Raw genomic sequence first — 13,808 nt, 5'->3', positions numbered from 1 at the left:
ACATGGGGAGAACAGCAGAGAGACCAGTGAGGAGGCTGCTTCAGTGATCCAGGGTGGTGAGATGCTGTTGGATTGCTCATATTTGGGATGTTGAGACAACAGTGCTGATGGGTTGGAAGAGGGTGAGAGGGGAAAAGAGGAATCAAGAAACCATAAGTTTTTGGCTAGAGCAGCTGGTTGAATGGTGGTTTCATTTCCTAAAATGAGGATACTGGGGGAGTAACAAGTTTGGGGGTGAGAAAAAGGAGTCATGAGGGCTCAAACTTGACACATTATCTAGATGGACAACCAAGATGCTGAGTAGGCAGTTGAATTATGAGTCTCAGGTTCAGGGGAGAAGTCTGGGCTGGAGATGAACAGGTGGCAGACACTGCTGTAGAAAAGGTATTTCAAGCCATAAAGCGGGATGAGCTCATCTGGTAGGAGAGGAGGGAGATGACAGAGCCGTGAGAACCTCCAAACTTTGAGAGTCTGTTACAGGAAGAGGAACCAGGAAAGTGGAAGGGAAACCACAGAAAGAAAGGGATTCAGAAAAAAGAGACTACTTAGTGCTGTTGGTGCTGCAGGGAGAAACGTAAACATAGATAATTGACCAATGGCTATGGGGCCTTACGGAGACCTTAAGAAGAGCAGTTTCAGTGGAGTAGTGAAGTCGTCAAAGAGGTAAGAGGATATGGGATACTGAGTAATCTAATGGAGCATATAGGATTCCCTGGTGGCTTAGCAGTAAAGAATCCGCCTGCCAATGCAGGAGATGTGGGTTCAACCCCTGGGATGGGAAGATCCTCTGGAGAAGGCAGTGGCAACTTACTCTAGTATTCTTGCCTGGGAAATCCCATGGACAGAGGAGCCTAGTGGGCTACAGTCCATGGGGTAGCAAGAGTTGGACACGACTTAGTGACTAAACCTCCATGCCATTTTATATAAGGCAATTGAGCATCTGAGAATTTTGGCATCCATAGAAGTTCCCAGAACCAATCCCCTGTAGGTATCAAGGGATAACTAATAGCATCCCTTGAAGCCCGAAGATGTAGACTAGTGTCAAAGTCCAATGATCATGCTAACCAAACGCCCAAATTGAGCAGTTAACCCACCAGTTACAGGCAAGGTGGGTTTGGGTAGATCTCTCTGGAAGAATGCGCTCCCCGCAGGCAGGTTGGTTGTTGCTTGCTTGCAAAAGAGGGGAGACCTGAACTGTGCATGCCCCATTTTTTTCCTTCTAAGTTTACTAATTAAACAGGTTGCTTCACCTCCCCTGGGGCAGAGAGAGGCCAAGAGCTGTTAGTGACACAGATGAGTTCCCTCCAGGTGGGAAGAAATGACAGGGGTGGAGAAATACTTATCTACAAGGAGATCAAAGAATGGTGCTGAGTCCACGGTGTTAGGTTGTATCACTTAGGAATGTTGAAGTCACCAAGAGTGGTGATTAGGAAGATGGAGAACCAGGAGCTAAAATCTTTAGGGAATTTTAGGTGGCAAACAGAAAGGGTAGTAAGAGGCATGTACAGGCTGACAGCTATTTACTTTTCAAGGGAGCATTTACCTGTGTTGTAATCATATTCCTCTGTGTGTTTGTCTTAGTCACTCAGTTGTGTCCGACTCTTTGCCACACCATGGACTGTAGCCAGCCAGGCTCCTCTATCCATGGGATTCTCCAGGCAAGAATACTGGAGTGGATTGCCATTCCCTTCTCCAGAGGATCTTCCCAACACAGGGATTGAACCTGGGTCTCCTGCATTGCAGGCAGATTCTTTACCATCTGAGTCACCAGAGAAGTCCTTATGTTCCTATGGGATTCTTTAATTAAATGTTCTCCCACAAGGCTATGCGTAGGCTGCGATTAGGCAGGGACCTTTTGACTGCCCTGCTCCAGGAAATCCTTGAATCAGTGAGATTGCAGCCAGCCTAGTGTTTCGAGTCCACAGGGGATGAGTGCGGAGTGGTGGGTGCTTGCTTCATGGTTGATGGGATGAGGTAGCTCATGAACTTCCGTCCATCCTGCCCCTGCAGCTGACATCAGCCTGGCCGCTTGGGGACGCAAGGCCCTGGACCTGGCAGAGAATGAGATGCCGGGCCTGATGCACATGCGAGAAATGTACTCGGCCTCCAAGCCTCTGAAGGGCGCCCGCATTGCCGGCTGCCTGCACATGACCGTGGAGACCGCCGTCCTCATTGAGACCCTCGTTGCCCTGGGTGCTGAGGTGAGGCCTGAAGCAGCAGTTCTTGCGGAGCCGGGAACTCTATAGTCTTGTGTCCCCTCAGGCCCAGCAGGGGTTCCAGCTCCAGCCTTGTCACGGGCGCCCCTCACTACCATTTGTGGTGACTGTTCTGCTGATTTGCTCTTACTGGGAAATGGCGTCTGGTCACCCTCAATTCACATTCTCCTGACTGGGGAAGTTCTAGCAGGAAAGACTCAAGCCCAGAGCCCTACCGAATCATCTAAGGGTCTGGCTCCTATAGGCCCTCGTGGGGTCACGTGCCTGCCCTTGGCCAATCATGGCTGCTGGAAAGATGGTGCTCTCTGATTGGTTCAGCCTGGGTCATGTGTACCAATGATTGCAGCTCTTCCAAGTTCTCCGACGATGTTTTACGGGGGGCGGGGTTGGTGGTGGTGCGGGGCAGCCAGAAACAACTAGTGAGTCCAACAGTGTCAGTCCTTGGCCTACCTCTTTCTTTTCTACACTCCCTCTCTTCAGTGGTCTGATTTTATGGTTTTAAATATTGTTTATGTGGTTATGTCATAACATAATATTTATGTGATATAGTACATCATATCCAGCAACTGATGTACCATCTCCACTTGGAGATCTGATTGATTGACATTGCAACCTCAACATGTCTAAACAAACTCATGATTTCCTACACTTCTTGGTGTCTTCCCCATGTAAGCAATTACAGGCTTCTGCCTTACAGGTTCTCTCTGTTCAAGAATCTGGGGTCATCCCTGACTCTTCTTTTTGTCTCTTACTCCAACAAACTAACCCTCCCAACAAATCCTTCAGAATAATATTTATCCCCTCCAATGCTATACTTGCATATCTTGTTTTAACGCTAACAACAGCTTCTTCACTTGTCTCCTTGCTTCCTTGTGGAGCCCTTCCCCCTCCATATGGCAGAGCCTTGTTTTCACATAAGTTAGGCCTTGTCACTGCTCTGGCTCCCATCCACTCACCAGGGTCCCCAGCCTATGGTTGCAGAACCAGTTGGGTGTAGATCCCAGGCCTCTCATCCCTAGATTCAGGGCCTTTTCTTACCCCTGTCTAGTGACCCTGGTCTTCTGACCTGGCTGTGACCAGCCCTGTCTTGCTGGCTCTTTCAGGTGCGGTGGTCCAGCTGCAATATCTTCTCCACCCAGGACCATGCAGCAGCTGCCATTGCCAAGGCTGGCATTCCAGGTGAGTCCTTGCTGGGGGATACAGGAATACAGGAAGGGGCTCTGATTTTCTCTGTTTGCATCACTTCACTTTACTGCTGCAGACCTCCCTACAGTAGGGAAGAGTCATGGCCACAGAATCCTTGCCTAGAGACCCATCGGAAAGAGCCGTTTTGTCCAGCTGTCATCTCAGATCCTACTGAAGGCACTTACTTGCCCTATTCAAGTCAGTGATTGGGAATCACATGGTGTTGAAGAGGGGGAAGTTCCTTAAAAAGAGGATGTTCCTTAAAAAGTTCCTTAAAAAAAAAAGTTCCTTAAAAAGAATCAGGGAGGGGTACTGGACAGAAAAAGAGTCCCAGAGATCCACTGCATAGTATCTGATGGTCTAGGTACTGGGGAAGGACCACAACCAAAGAGGAAGGACTTTCTCACAGGCTGCTGGAGAAACAGAAACAAGCCTGCTTGGGCTTGGGGAGGGAAGTGGTTCGGTCTGACGATGATAAAATAGGACATTCATTCACAGTTCCTTCTAACCAGCTGCGGGGGGAAGGTAAAGAGTTGGGGAAGACCTCTCCATCGACTGACCAAGGGTCGGCGTGTCCCCAGCTCCTCAGCCTAGTTTGGACTCCATGGCCGCTTTCTGGAAAGGCCTTGTTTTCAAGACCATTATCTGCCCCAGTTTGAGGGAGGGGAAGCTGGCCTTGCTTGGCAGGTGTCCTTTGCTCACAGGAGGTTCCTGGGAGCCCCACACCTGTGTCGCAGTTGTACCACATGATGGGAGGAGCCTGAGCTGGCAGTCAGGAGCACGGGACTCTGTTGCTCGCTCAGCAGTGCCATGCTGGGACTTCTCTGGTGGCCCAGTGGTTAAGACTCGGGGCTTCTGGTGCAGGGGGCATGGATTTGATCCCTGGTTGGGGAACTAGGATCCCACATGCTGTGCGGCCAAAAACAGCAACAGCAGAGTGTCATGACGAGTGACCTGGGCACATCTCAGCCGCTTCTGTGGGCATCTGTAGGCGATGATGATGGTAATGCCAGCCTCACAGGGTTTCTGTGAGGACAGATGAGATGGGGGCAAGAAGCAGTTAGAGTATTGCCTGACACAGAGAAAGTGCTCCATACACGGTAGCTGCTGTTAGTAGATGCTGGCCAGACGTCGCCTAGGATAACGTATTACAGAGACTGTGGGCCCATCAGGTCCTTTCAGTGCAGAATGGACCCTGGAGCTTGTCTCTTGAGTCCACCTAATGTGTCCCTCCTCCCGTCACACCTCCCTCCCAGCAGGAGGCACAGTGGGTAGGAACCCTGGTCACTGTGAGCTGGGGGCCCAGACAGACGAGGGTAGGAAAAGAAAGAGTGAGAAAGGAAAGAATTCTTTCCAGATACTTATATATAGGGGGTCTGTGTTTGGCTCCCGTCTCACTTAATCTATACTACCATCGACAATGAAAGTGAGACTCAGAGGTGAAGTGATTTGCCGAAAGTCACACAGCTGGTCAGTGCAGAACCAGGATTCACACTCTGATACCTCTGGCTCCAAGTTGTGTCCTTAGCACTGCTGAGTCCTCAGAGAGGCTGGAGGTGGTTGGGGATGGAAATTAGGAAGAAGATAGTCTTGAGTCTACCTAGGTGGGTCCCTGGAGCAGGTGCCATTGTGGAGGGCCAGCCCTGACATGCCACTCACTCTCCAGTGTACGCCTGGAAGGGTGAAACGGATGAGGAGTACCTGTGGTGCATTGAACAGACGCTGTACTTCAAGGACGGGCCCCTCAACATGATTCTGGACGACGGTGGTGACCTCACCAACCTCATCCACACCAAGTACCCGCAGCTCCTGTCAGGTGAGTAGGGCAGGTCGGTGGGCTGGGTGCTGGTGGTTTAAATGGCTCTTGCTTGTCCACATGAGAGCGGCAGGCCTGGCAGGACTCCTGGTGCCTCAAGCAGCAGATTTTGTGGAAGATGGGATATCCGCAGGCTCCTGTAAGCGTGCTGGGGCCCATCTTCTGGGCTGGGGCAGCTGGGGGAAGGCTGGCTGAGATGATGGCCCAAGGGTGAGCATAAGGCTAGGGCTGAGAACAGCTGGGAAGCTTTGTTAAAAGCAGGGTGGGGAGGGAAGTAGGGAATGTTATAGTGAGTGCCAAGGCCCTGAGGTAGGAAAGGATGACCTTTCAGGAAACAGAAAGTTAGCCAGCATGGGAACTTCCTTCACTGGAGCCTTAGTGAAGATCAGATGTGTAAAGACTTTATAATAAACTCAGCGAGAGAGCTGGGCTTGATGCTGAGAGCAAAGGGAAGTAATTGGATGGTACTGAAAGACGTCTCTGAAAATATACATGTTAAGTGTGGCTGCTATGTAGAGGACGCGTTGTGGCAGGGATGTGGGCAGTGGGGATGAAGAGTCTGTGAGTTGTTGGGAGGTAGAACCATGAGGCCTAGTGAAGGTGGTGACTCCTCCCTCGTGCTGGCCCGGGTGATTAGGTGGACTGTGGTACAGGTTCCAGAGACGGGAACCCAGAAAGAGGAGCATCTTTAGAAGGCAAAGGTGAGGCATTCAGGTGAGTTCAGTTGTGGGCTCTCTTAGGCTCTTAGAGTCCCATCCCAGAGGCCACTCCTTCCTGGCCTGAAATCTGTCCCCTCCCCTCTTGTTCAGGCATCCGAGGCATCTCTGAAGAGACCACAACGGGGGTCCACAACCTGTACAAGATGATGGCCAAAGGGATCCTGAAGGTGCCAGCCATCAATGTCAACGACTCTGTCACCAAGGTGAGCCTGGGGAGCAGCAATGGCTTCTGCTGTTGGTTTCCAGAGCAGCTCAGGAGTAGGCCCTGAAGAAGGCCCCCAGGGAGGCTGCCGTGAGGAATTTAGCCCTCACTTGGTGGGGGAAGGGGTTGTAGACAGAGTGATGAGTGTATTAAAGAGACAAAGGATTACGCAGTGATCCTCAGAGCTAGGCATTGGGAGGTTTGAAGTGAAGCAGATTCTTTGGGTGGTCTCATAGTTGATCCTCAGGAAGCCTTCTGGACTGGCTGAGAAAGACTGGGGAGAAAGTCATGGGGCTGAGCAGGGGCAAGGGGCATGTGAACACACTAGCTGGTGGGGAGAAGTCCCAGGAGGTGATCAGCCCAAGGCCCAGCAGGCTGAGATGTTGAGAGTGGGTCTGAGGCCCCAGGGCTTTGCCTGCCCCCATCCCTGCCTTACCCCCTCTCCTCTCAGAGCAAGTTTGACAACCTCTATGGCTGCCGGGAGTCCCTCATAGATGGCATCAAGCGGGCCACAGATGTCATGATTGCGGGCAAGGTGGCGGTGGTTGCAGGCTATGGCGACGTGGGCAAGGGCTGTGCCCAGGCCCTGAGGGGATTTGGGGCCCGCGTCATCATCACGGAGATTGACCCCATCAACGCACTTCAAGCTGCCATGGAGGGTATGATAGAGCGGGGGTTGGCCGTCAGCCGCTGGGGCCAGAGGAGGGGCATGGCCACGCTGGCTGACCCATGGGGGCTGTCTCTACACAGGCTACGAGGTGACCACCATGGATGAGGCCTGTCAAGAGGGCAACATCTTTGTCACCACCACGGGCTGTATTGACATCATTCTTGGCCAGTAGGTGCCGGTGTGGTGTGGGGGTCCTAGGGAGTGAAGGAGGGGGCAGGCATGGGGCTGCCCTTGGTCGCTGACCCTCTCTCACGGACTGAGGCTCCCCCACAGGCACTTTGAACAGATGAAGGATGATGCCATTGTGTGTAACATTGGGCACTTTGACGTGGAGATCGATGTCAAGTGGCTGAACGAGAACGCTGTGGAGAAGGTGAACATCAAGCCCCAGGTGAGGAGCCCCAGCCCTGCCAGCAGGCTCGGCAGATGGAGCGCCTAGGGGGGTGTGCCTGTGGGGTGGCCGCCAAGGAGGACAGATGACGAGGCTCTGGTGACCTGGGCAGTGGGATGGGAGGAAGAGGTTTCAGGCTGCTAAACTGGAATCTTGGAGGGAGGCCAAGGGTCCTCCTTTTTTAAAGCTCCCTGGAGGATTCTGAGGTGCAGCTGAGGTTGAGTACCACCGCATCTGTCTTACTGATGGATTTTATTTTTGGCTACTCTGGGTCTTCGCTTCTGCAGGTAGCAGCATGCAGCAGTACACAGGCTTCTCATTGTGGCGGCTTCTCCTGCGGAACACTGCCTCTCGAGCGCAGGCTCAGTAGTTGTGGCACACAGGCTTAGTTGCTCTGAGGCATGTGGGATCTTCCTGGACCAGGGATCAAACCCGGGTACCCTGCATTGACAGGCAGATTCTTACCTACTGGACCACTAGGGAAATTCTACTTTTAGCTTTTTACTAAGCATGCTGATTGAGAACCTGGGATCTGTCCTCAGACTGTCCAGGCTCAAATTACAGCCACTTTGTAATGTCTGGCTCTGGACAAGGAACTTAACCCTTTAAACCTCAGTTTCTTTATCTGTGAAATGGGGATAATACCTAATTTAAACGATTGTTAGTAGAATTAAATGTAATTTTTATATATCGTATACACACACACAGTTACATGTGTGTTCTTAGCCCAGGGCCTGTGCCAGTGATAATATTAACAGTACCATTAGCTAATAGGCAGTACTTAAACTAAGTGCTTGCACATGTGAGCTCTTTAAATTCTCACAGTAGATGTATGAGGTCTGCAGCTCAGAGTTGTTTAATAAATAGTCGCTTTTATAATTCATTGTGTGTCCCAGTCCCTATGCTGGAGGTTGTTCTAGGGCAGTCTAGGCCCTTTGTGGGCACTGCTGGAGACAGGGAGGCCTGCTGGGCAGGAGGATGGGATGAGGATGGGGTGGACACTGGGAGCAGCGCCTGCCAGTCCTTACTGCTGCTCTGCCCGCTTGCAGGTGGACCGCTACTTGTTGAAGAATGGACGCCGCATCATCCTGCTGGCCGAGGGCCGGCTGGTCAACCTGGGCTGTGCCATGGGCCACCCTAGCTTTGTGATGAGCAACTCCTTCACCAACCAGGTCCTGGCGCAGATCGAGCTCTGGACCCACCCAGACAAGTACCCCGTCGGAGTCCACTTCCTGCCCAAGAAGGTGGGTTCCTACCTGCACCCCTGGCCAACGGTCACGTGACCCGGGCTCCCCAAGCAGGGCTTGCCTGAGTTCATACGGTGCTTGCCTCCACTCTTGAGGATCTTAACAGCGTCCCCCTCAGGGCAGAAGTCATTCTCTCCATTTAACAGAGGAGGAAAGTGAGGCTCAACGCAGGGAATAACTTGAGTAGCTGGGCTGGGTGGTGAGAAGAGCATGGGCTTTGGAGAGAGACACATCCAGGTTTGAATATCAGCCTGTGTAACCAGGTTACTTAACTTCTGAGCCTCTATTTCCTTCTCTGTAACGTGAAGGTAATAGTACCTCTGTAAGGATTGTGAGGACTTCCTTAGGTCACAGGTCACAAACACACATGTCCACTAAGGATAAATGGGCTGGAGGGGACTGAGCAAAGAACATGTGCCCCAGTGGAAGGGGCTGGCTGCCTGTTATCAACCTGGGCCCTTTGGGTCAAGGCTCCTGACATTTCAGAGGAAGCCAGATATCAATATTTTTGTGTGAAATATTCAATTTTAAATATAGCTGGGTGGGTTAACTTGGACTTGTTTGTAAGCCAAATGCAGCCTAGAGGCTGCACAATTGTGGCCTTGGAAGGGGGTGATGCTGCTAACACGCTGAGCATGGCCCCTGACATTCTGCGAGCGTGAGGTCAGGGTAACCATGACAATGAGGTCATCTGACATCCAATGCAGTGCTCGTCCTAACACCCCAAGCGCTGCCCTCCCTCAGGGGTCAGAATGCTGCATCTTAGTGCTGACTCTTTAGCATCATGGGCAAATTTGGTTTTGCTACTTATCCTGATTGGGCCTCAAGTGTCCCTCTCAGCTAAGTGGTAAGAGTACTTCTTGCTTCCAACCTTTGACTACTGGTGAGGCTGTAATGGAGACTTCATATGTCTCCTCCCACCCTTTGAGAAGCTGGTTCTGCCAACTAATGAGAAGTAGGAAGAGGCCGGGGTGTCTGTCCCCCGAGCCAGCCAACTCCTCTCCCCTTAGGCTTCCTCAGGTACTGTCTTGTCTGACCAGATGTTTCACCTGTGAGGGCCTCAAGGGGCTGTCCTGTCCTGTGCAGCCTGCCAGGTCCCCATGCTTGTTGGAGGGTTTAAAAAGCCTCATTTGAACCCTTATCTTAATTGGAGGAAACAGGGCTGTAGTGAGAAAAGGCGCAGGCCTCTGAGATGAAAGCAGGGTTGGAAGTGAAAAGGTAAAGAGCTCACCTCCTACCCCAGCACCTGGCCCCATCCTTCTCTCCTTTCTCCATCGCTGCCATGGTATGGGTTGGGGACATGCTTCACACTCACGTGCAGTGTGTGGGGAAGGGATTATGTATCTTGGTTAACCATAATGACAGCATGAGCAGCACCCCCATTTATTAAGGTGCCTGCACCATGCCCTCTTGAATATCACTGATCTTTGTAAGAACTATGAGAGATCCGGCCTACAGATGAGGGAACTTAAGGTTCAGAGAGTGACTTGCCCCCACAGCTGTAAAATACTGGCCAAGAGTAGATCAGCCTTGTCTGTCCGGGTTGTTAACCATTACGACACGCTGCCCTCCAGGTGTAGGGTGCCCTCCAGTGTGGGGTGCAGGCCAGGCCAAGCGAAGGGAGGATTCATTGTGTCCTCGGGTCATTGGAGACCTTCATTCTGCTTCTAGAACGGCTGTGGCCTTAGGGCTAGACGCTGCTCCTGCCTTTGCCTGCCTCTCCCCAGTTTCTTCATTTGTTAAATAGAAAAATAAACCCTGGCCTCCTCCTTAGGGATGTTTGCCTCTAATGAAACAGTGAATGTGAAACCACTTGGGAACATAAAGCTGTCTGGGCTGTGAAGTGAAAGTCGCTCAGTCGTGTCTGACTCTTGGCGACACCACGGACTCTATAGTCCACGGAATTCTCCAGGCCAGAATACTGGAGGGTAGCCATTCCCTTCTCCAGGGAAACTTCCCAACCCAGGGATCAAACCTGGGTCTCCCACATTGCAGGTGGATTCTTTACTAGCTGAGCTACCAGGGAAGCCACCGGGATCTGGGTTGTGCCATTATGGGATGGTGGGATGGGACTTGAGTCAAGAAGTCACCTAGGCAGGGCTGCAGTCATCTGACGGCTTGACTGGAGCTGGAAGAGCCACTTCACATTACGTGGGTGGGAGGTTCCTTGCCACATGAGTGTCTCCATAGAGCTGCTTAAGTTTCCTCGTGAGATGGCAGCTGGCTTCTCCCAAATCTGGGGACAGCGCAAAGGAGGAAGCTGAAGTACCTTTTAGCTCCCAGTTTTCAAGTCACGCATCATCATTTCTGCTTCATTCTGTTCATTAGAAATGAGCCACTTGAGGGGTGAGGACGTAGGCTCCACCTCTTGAAGGAGGAAGGTGTTTTATGAATTTATAGACATATTTTTAAGGATATATTTGGAAGACGGCTGTGGTCACCACTGCTCAGGAAGTACATTAAAACAACCACAACCAGTGTAATCCTAAAAGGGATGCTGTTGGTTCTATAATGGCAGAGTGTCAGATTCAGACATTGGATGCGGGGATTCATTGGCATCGGAGCTCTGCTTTCTCTGTTTCTTGGCCCATTTGTTCTCCCTGCATTCACTTCATTTGTCAAATAGACTTGCTATTGGAGACCGATGGCCTCCCTGTTTAGGAATCCTGAGAGCCCCTGTCATGAAAGTATGTCCTGTTAATTGATAAATTCCAGGAAGCATTTTGGTTAGCTGCTTAGGTTGATGGAGGGTGAAGGAGGAGATGTAATTGATGGTCCCACCAGGGCTGCCTGGAGGGGAAGGTGTAGTTTGATTCCCCCTTGAAGAAGAGCTGAGCAGCCCAAACCCACACACATCCACTGTGAGGACAGGATGAAGTAATACGCTTAACACTCGACAGATGTCACAATAGAACCGTTCCCGCCTCTTTGGGCAGCGAGAAGATGGAGGTTAGAGGTCCCAGAGCATGGCACTGATTCCAGCTTTTCCTGTGTTTCTCCCCAGCTGGATGAAGCAGTGGCTGAAGCCCACCTGGGCAAGCTGAATGTGAAGCTGACCAAGCTGACTGAGAAGCAGGCCCAGTACCTGGGCATGTCCCGTGAAGGCCCATTCAAGCCTGATCACTACCGCTACTGAGAACCGGACCTGCCCTTTGCCTTCCAGCTGCTGTCCTTGCCTGAGTCCCACCTCTCCTCCCCAAGAGCAAATGGCACCACCTTTAAGATTGGTCTGATAATGTCCCCCATTGACTCCCTGGGGCTCGCCACTCAGTCTTTGGCCTCTGCTGCATCCCTCATGCTGTTCCAAGTGTGACAGGGGGAATTGAGAAGTGTCCCCTCTAGCCCGGGCCATAATGGAGGTGCATGGGGGTTACCCACAGGGAACCATGAGCTCGGGGGTTCAGCAACTGCTCACTCAGTCCTTCCTTAGGCTGGAAGTTGGCAGTGGTGGTCAGAAAGCCCATGCACTTTACCATCCAGGCCTTCACTTGGCCTGTGGTCTTTAGACTCATGTTCTTGGTTTACAGGTTCATTGGTTCCTCAGCCCATGACAGATGAGAAGGATCTCTGTCAAAGGGTGTGAGGGAACTGTGGGTGTTTGAATGCTCCGGAGAGCCTGGGTTAGTGCTTAGCATTCTCTTAAACCTCAGAACAATGAGGTTGGTACTTTTAGTCCCTATTTTACAGGGGTTGGAATATATTGTTAAGCAAGAAAAGACAAGAGGAATGACAGCCAGCGGTTAAGAGGGGCCAGAGAAACCTAAAAGCGCATTGATGGTTCCCAGCATAGCTCTGGGCCAAAAAGAGGTTAATTTGGTTTATAATGTTAAAAGAGAGCGAGAAGGTGGGTTAATAAAAATTTGGGTGCCTAAAATAATTTTGAGCCTTTATTTTATAGAAAATCCATTGCCAACAATGTGTGGTGTGAGCCAAGGGGTATGATGTGCTGTAATAGACTGCTTGTTGCAGTGTGGGGTGAACCCTTGGGCTGAAAGAATGGGTAGAATGAGAGAACTCTTATATCTTTGGGTGTGTCTTTTGCAAACAGCCTGCTTTTTTTACCCAACCTAAAACTCATTTGGAGAAGGCGATGGCACCCCACTCCAGTACTCTTGCCTGGAAAATCCCATGGATGGAGGAGCCTGTTGGGCTGCAGTCCATGGGGTTGCCAAGAGTCGGATACGACTGAGTGACTTCCCTTTCACTTTTCACTTTCATGCATTGGAGAAGGAAATGGCAACCCACTCCAGTACTCTTGCCTGGAGAATCCCAGGGATAGGGGAGCTTGGTGGGCTGCTGTCTATGGGGTCACACAGAGTCGGACACGACTGAAGTGACTTAGCAGTAGCAGTAGCACTAAGACTCATTTAATAGGTGAGTTTTGCCTATTTATATTTATTGTAATCTCGGTATTTATTTCTTCTGCTCCAATTTATACTTTCTTTTTCTCCTCGTTTCCACTTAGGATTGCTCCAGTACTCTGTCGGGGACTGTTATTTATTGAGCACCTGTCATTAGGTGTTTTGTAGTTTATTTTCACTGTCCTCACAAAGAGCTTAGTAATATTATTCTAATTTTATAGATGAGAATGAAGACTTACAGAGGTTACGTGTCTTTCCTAAAGTCCACAATTACAAGTGGCCTCATCAGGACTCAAATCATAGGAAGGGGAGTGGGACCTAAATGGTCATTTACTGAACCCCTATTGTGGTCCCAGAAGTCAGAGAAACAAGAACCCACCTGGAAAAGTAACTAGAGCCTATTAAAGGGTCATGGACTGCATGGAAGGCCTTTGGGATATTTGAGACCTAACCCCTGCATGTGGGAATCTCCAGCTAGAAGGAGAAGGTGGGCATGCAAACAACTTTGCCAGCTCTTGGGCACTTCCCTTCTACTCAGCTTTAGAGTTCAGTGCCTGGCAGCACTGAAGGCCAGGAGAAAAAAGATGGTGCTTGAAATGGATTTTGAAAGAACTAAAGATTTGTAATAGGAATTGAAAGCAAGAGCATTTTGGGCAGAAGGACAACTTAAGAACAAGTTAGGGGCACGGGTGTGGCTGCAAAATAGGGGCAGCTGGGAGATAGAGGGCCAGACAGGTGGCCTGGGAGACAGGGAAGCCCTGAACACTAGGATGAAACTTTGGTTTTAATCATTGAGCTGCACAGATCCCTGAAAATGACCCCACTTGACTGAACATTCATACTTGTGACTTGTTTTTCTTTTACTCTCAGCCTCTGGCTATGAAGTGGTATTAATTAGTAGAGAAATTCAAGAGGCCAAATGGCCTGACCCACGATCACACAGTAAGTGGTGCTACCTGGACTCCACCTTGGGATGGTCTGAGTCCTGGGCCAGGCACTTG

At 50.7% G+C, this 13,808-nt stretch overlaps 1 protein-coding gene across 1 annotated transcript in view; it reads left to right on the top strand.

The window, feature by feature from the left end:
• The window catches only part of AHCY (adenosylhomocysteinase), a 15,847-nt gene extending 3,524 nt beyond the window's left edge, over window positions 1-12,323 (top strand). The window contains exons 2-10 of the mRNA XM_010854872.1: window positions 2,011-2,201; window positions 3,320-3,395; window positions 5,068-5,217; window positions 6,027-6,139; window positions 6,590-6,797; window positions 6,889-6,976; window positions 7,082-7,199; window positions 8,249-8,443; window positions 11,451-12,323. Coding sequence (XP_010853174.1) covers window positions 2,011-2,201; window positions 3,320-3,395; window positions 5,068-5,217; window positions 6,027-6,139; window positions 6,590-6,797; window positions 6,889-6,976; window positions 7,082-7,199; window positions 8,249-8,443; window positions 11,451-11,582 — 1,271 coding nt within the window. The 3' untranslated portion in view covers window positions 11,583-12,323. The remainder of the gene's footprint in view (window positions 1-2,010; window positions 2,202-3,319; window positions 3,396-5,067; window positions 5,218-6,026; window positions 6,140-6,589; window positions 6,798-6,888; window positions 6,977-7,081; window positions 7,200-8,248; window positions 8,444-11,450) is intronic.
• The last annotated feature ends 1,485 nt before the right edge of the window (window positions 12,324-13,808 follow it).

Source organism: Bison bison, unplaced genomic scaffold, assembly GCF_000754665.1.
Source record: "Bison bison bison isolate TAMUID 2011002044 unplaced genomic scaffold, Bison_UMD1.0 scf7180017864352, whole genome shotgun sequence".
Lineage (NCBI taxonomy): Eukaryota > Metazoa > Chordata > Mammalia > Artiodactyla > Bovidae > Bison > Bison bison.
Note: the sequence above shows the minus strand (reverse complement) of the source record. Positions and strands in the feature narration are given on the sequence as shown.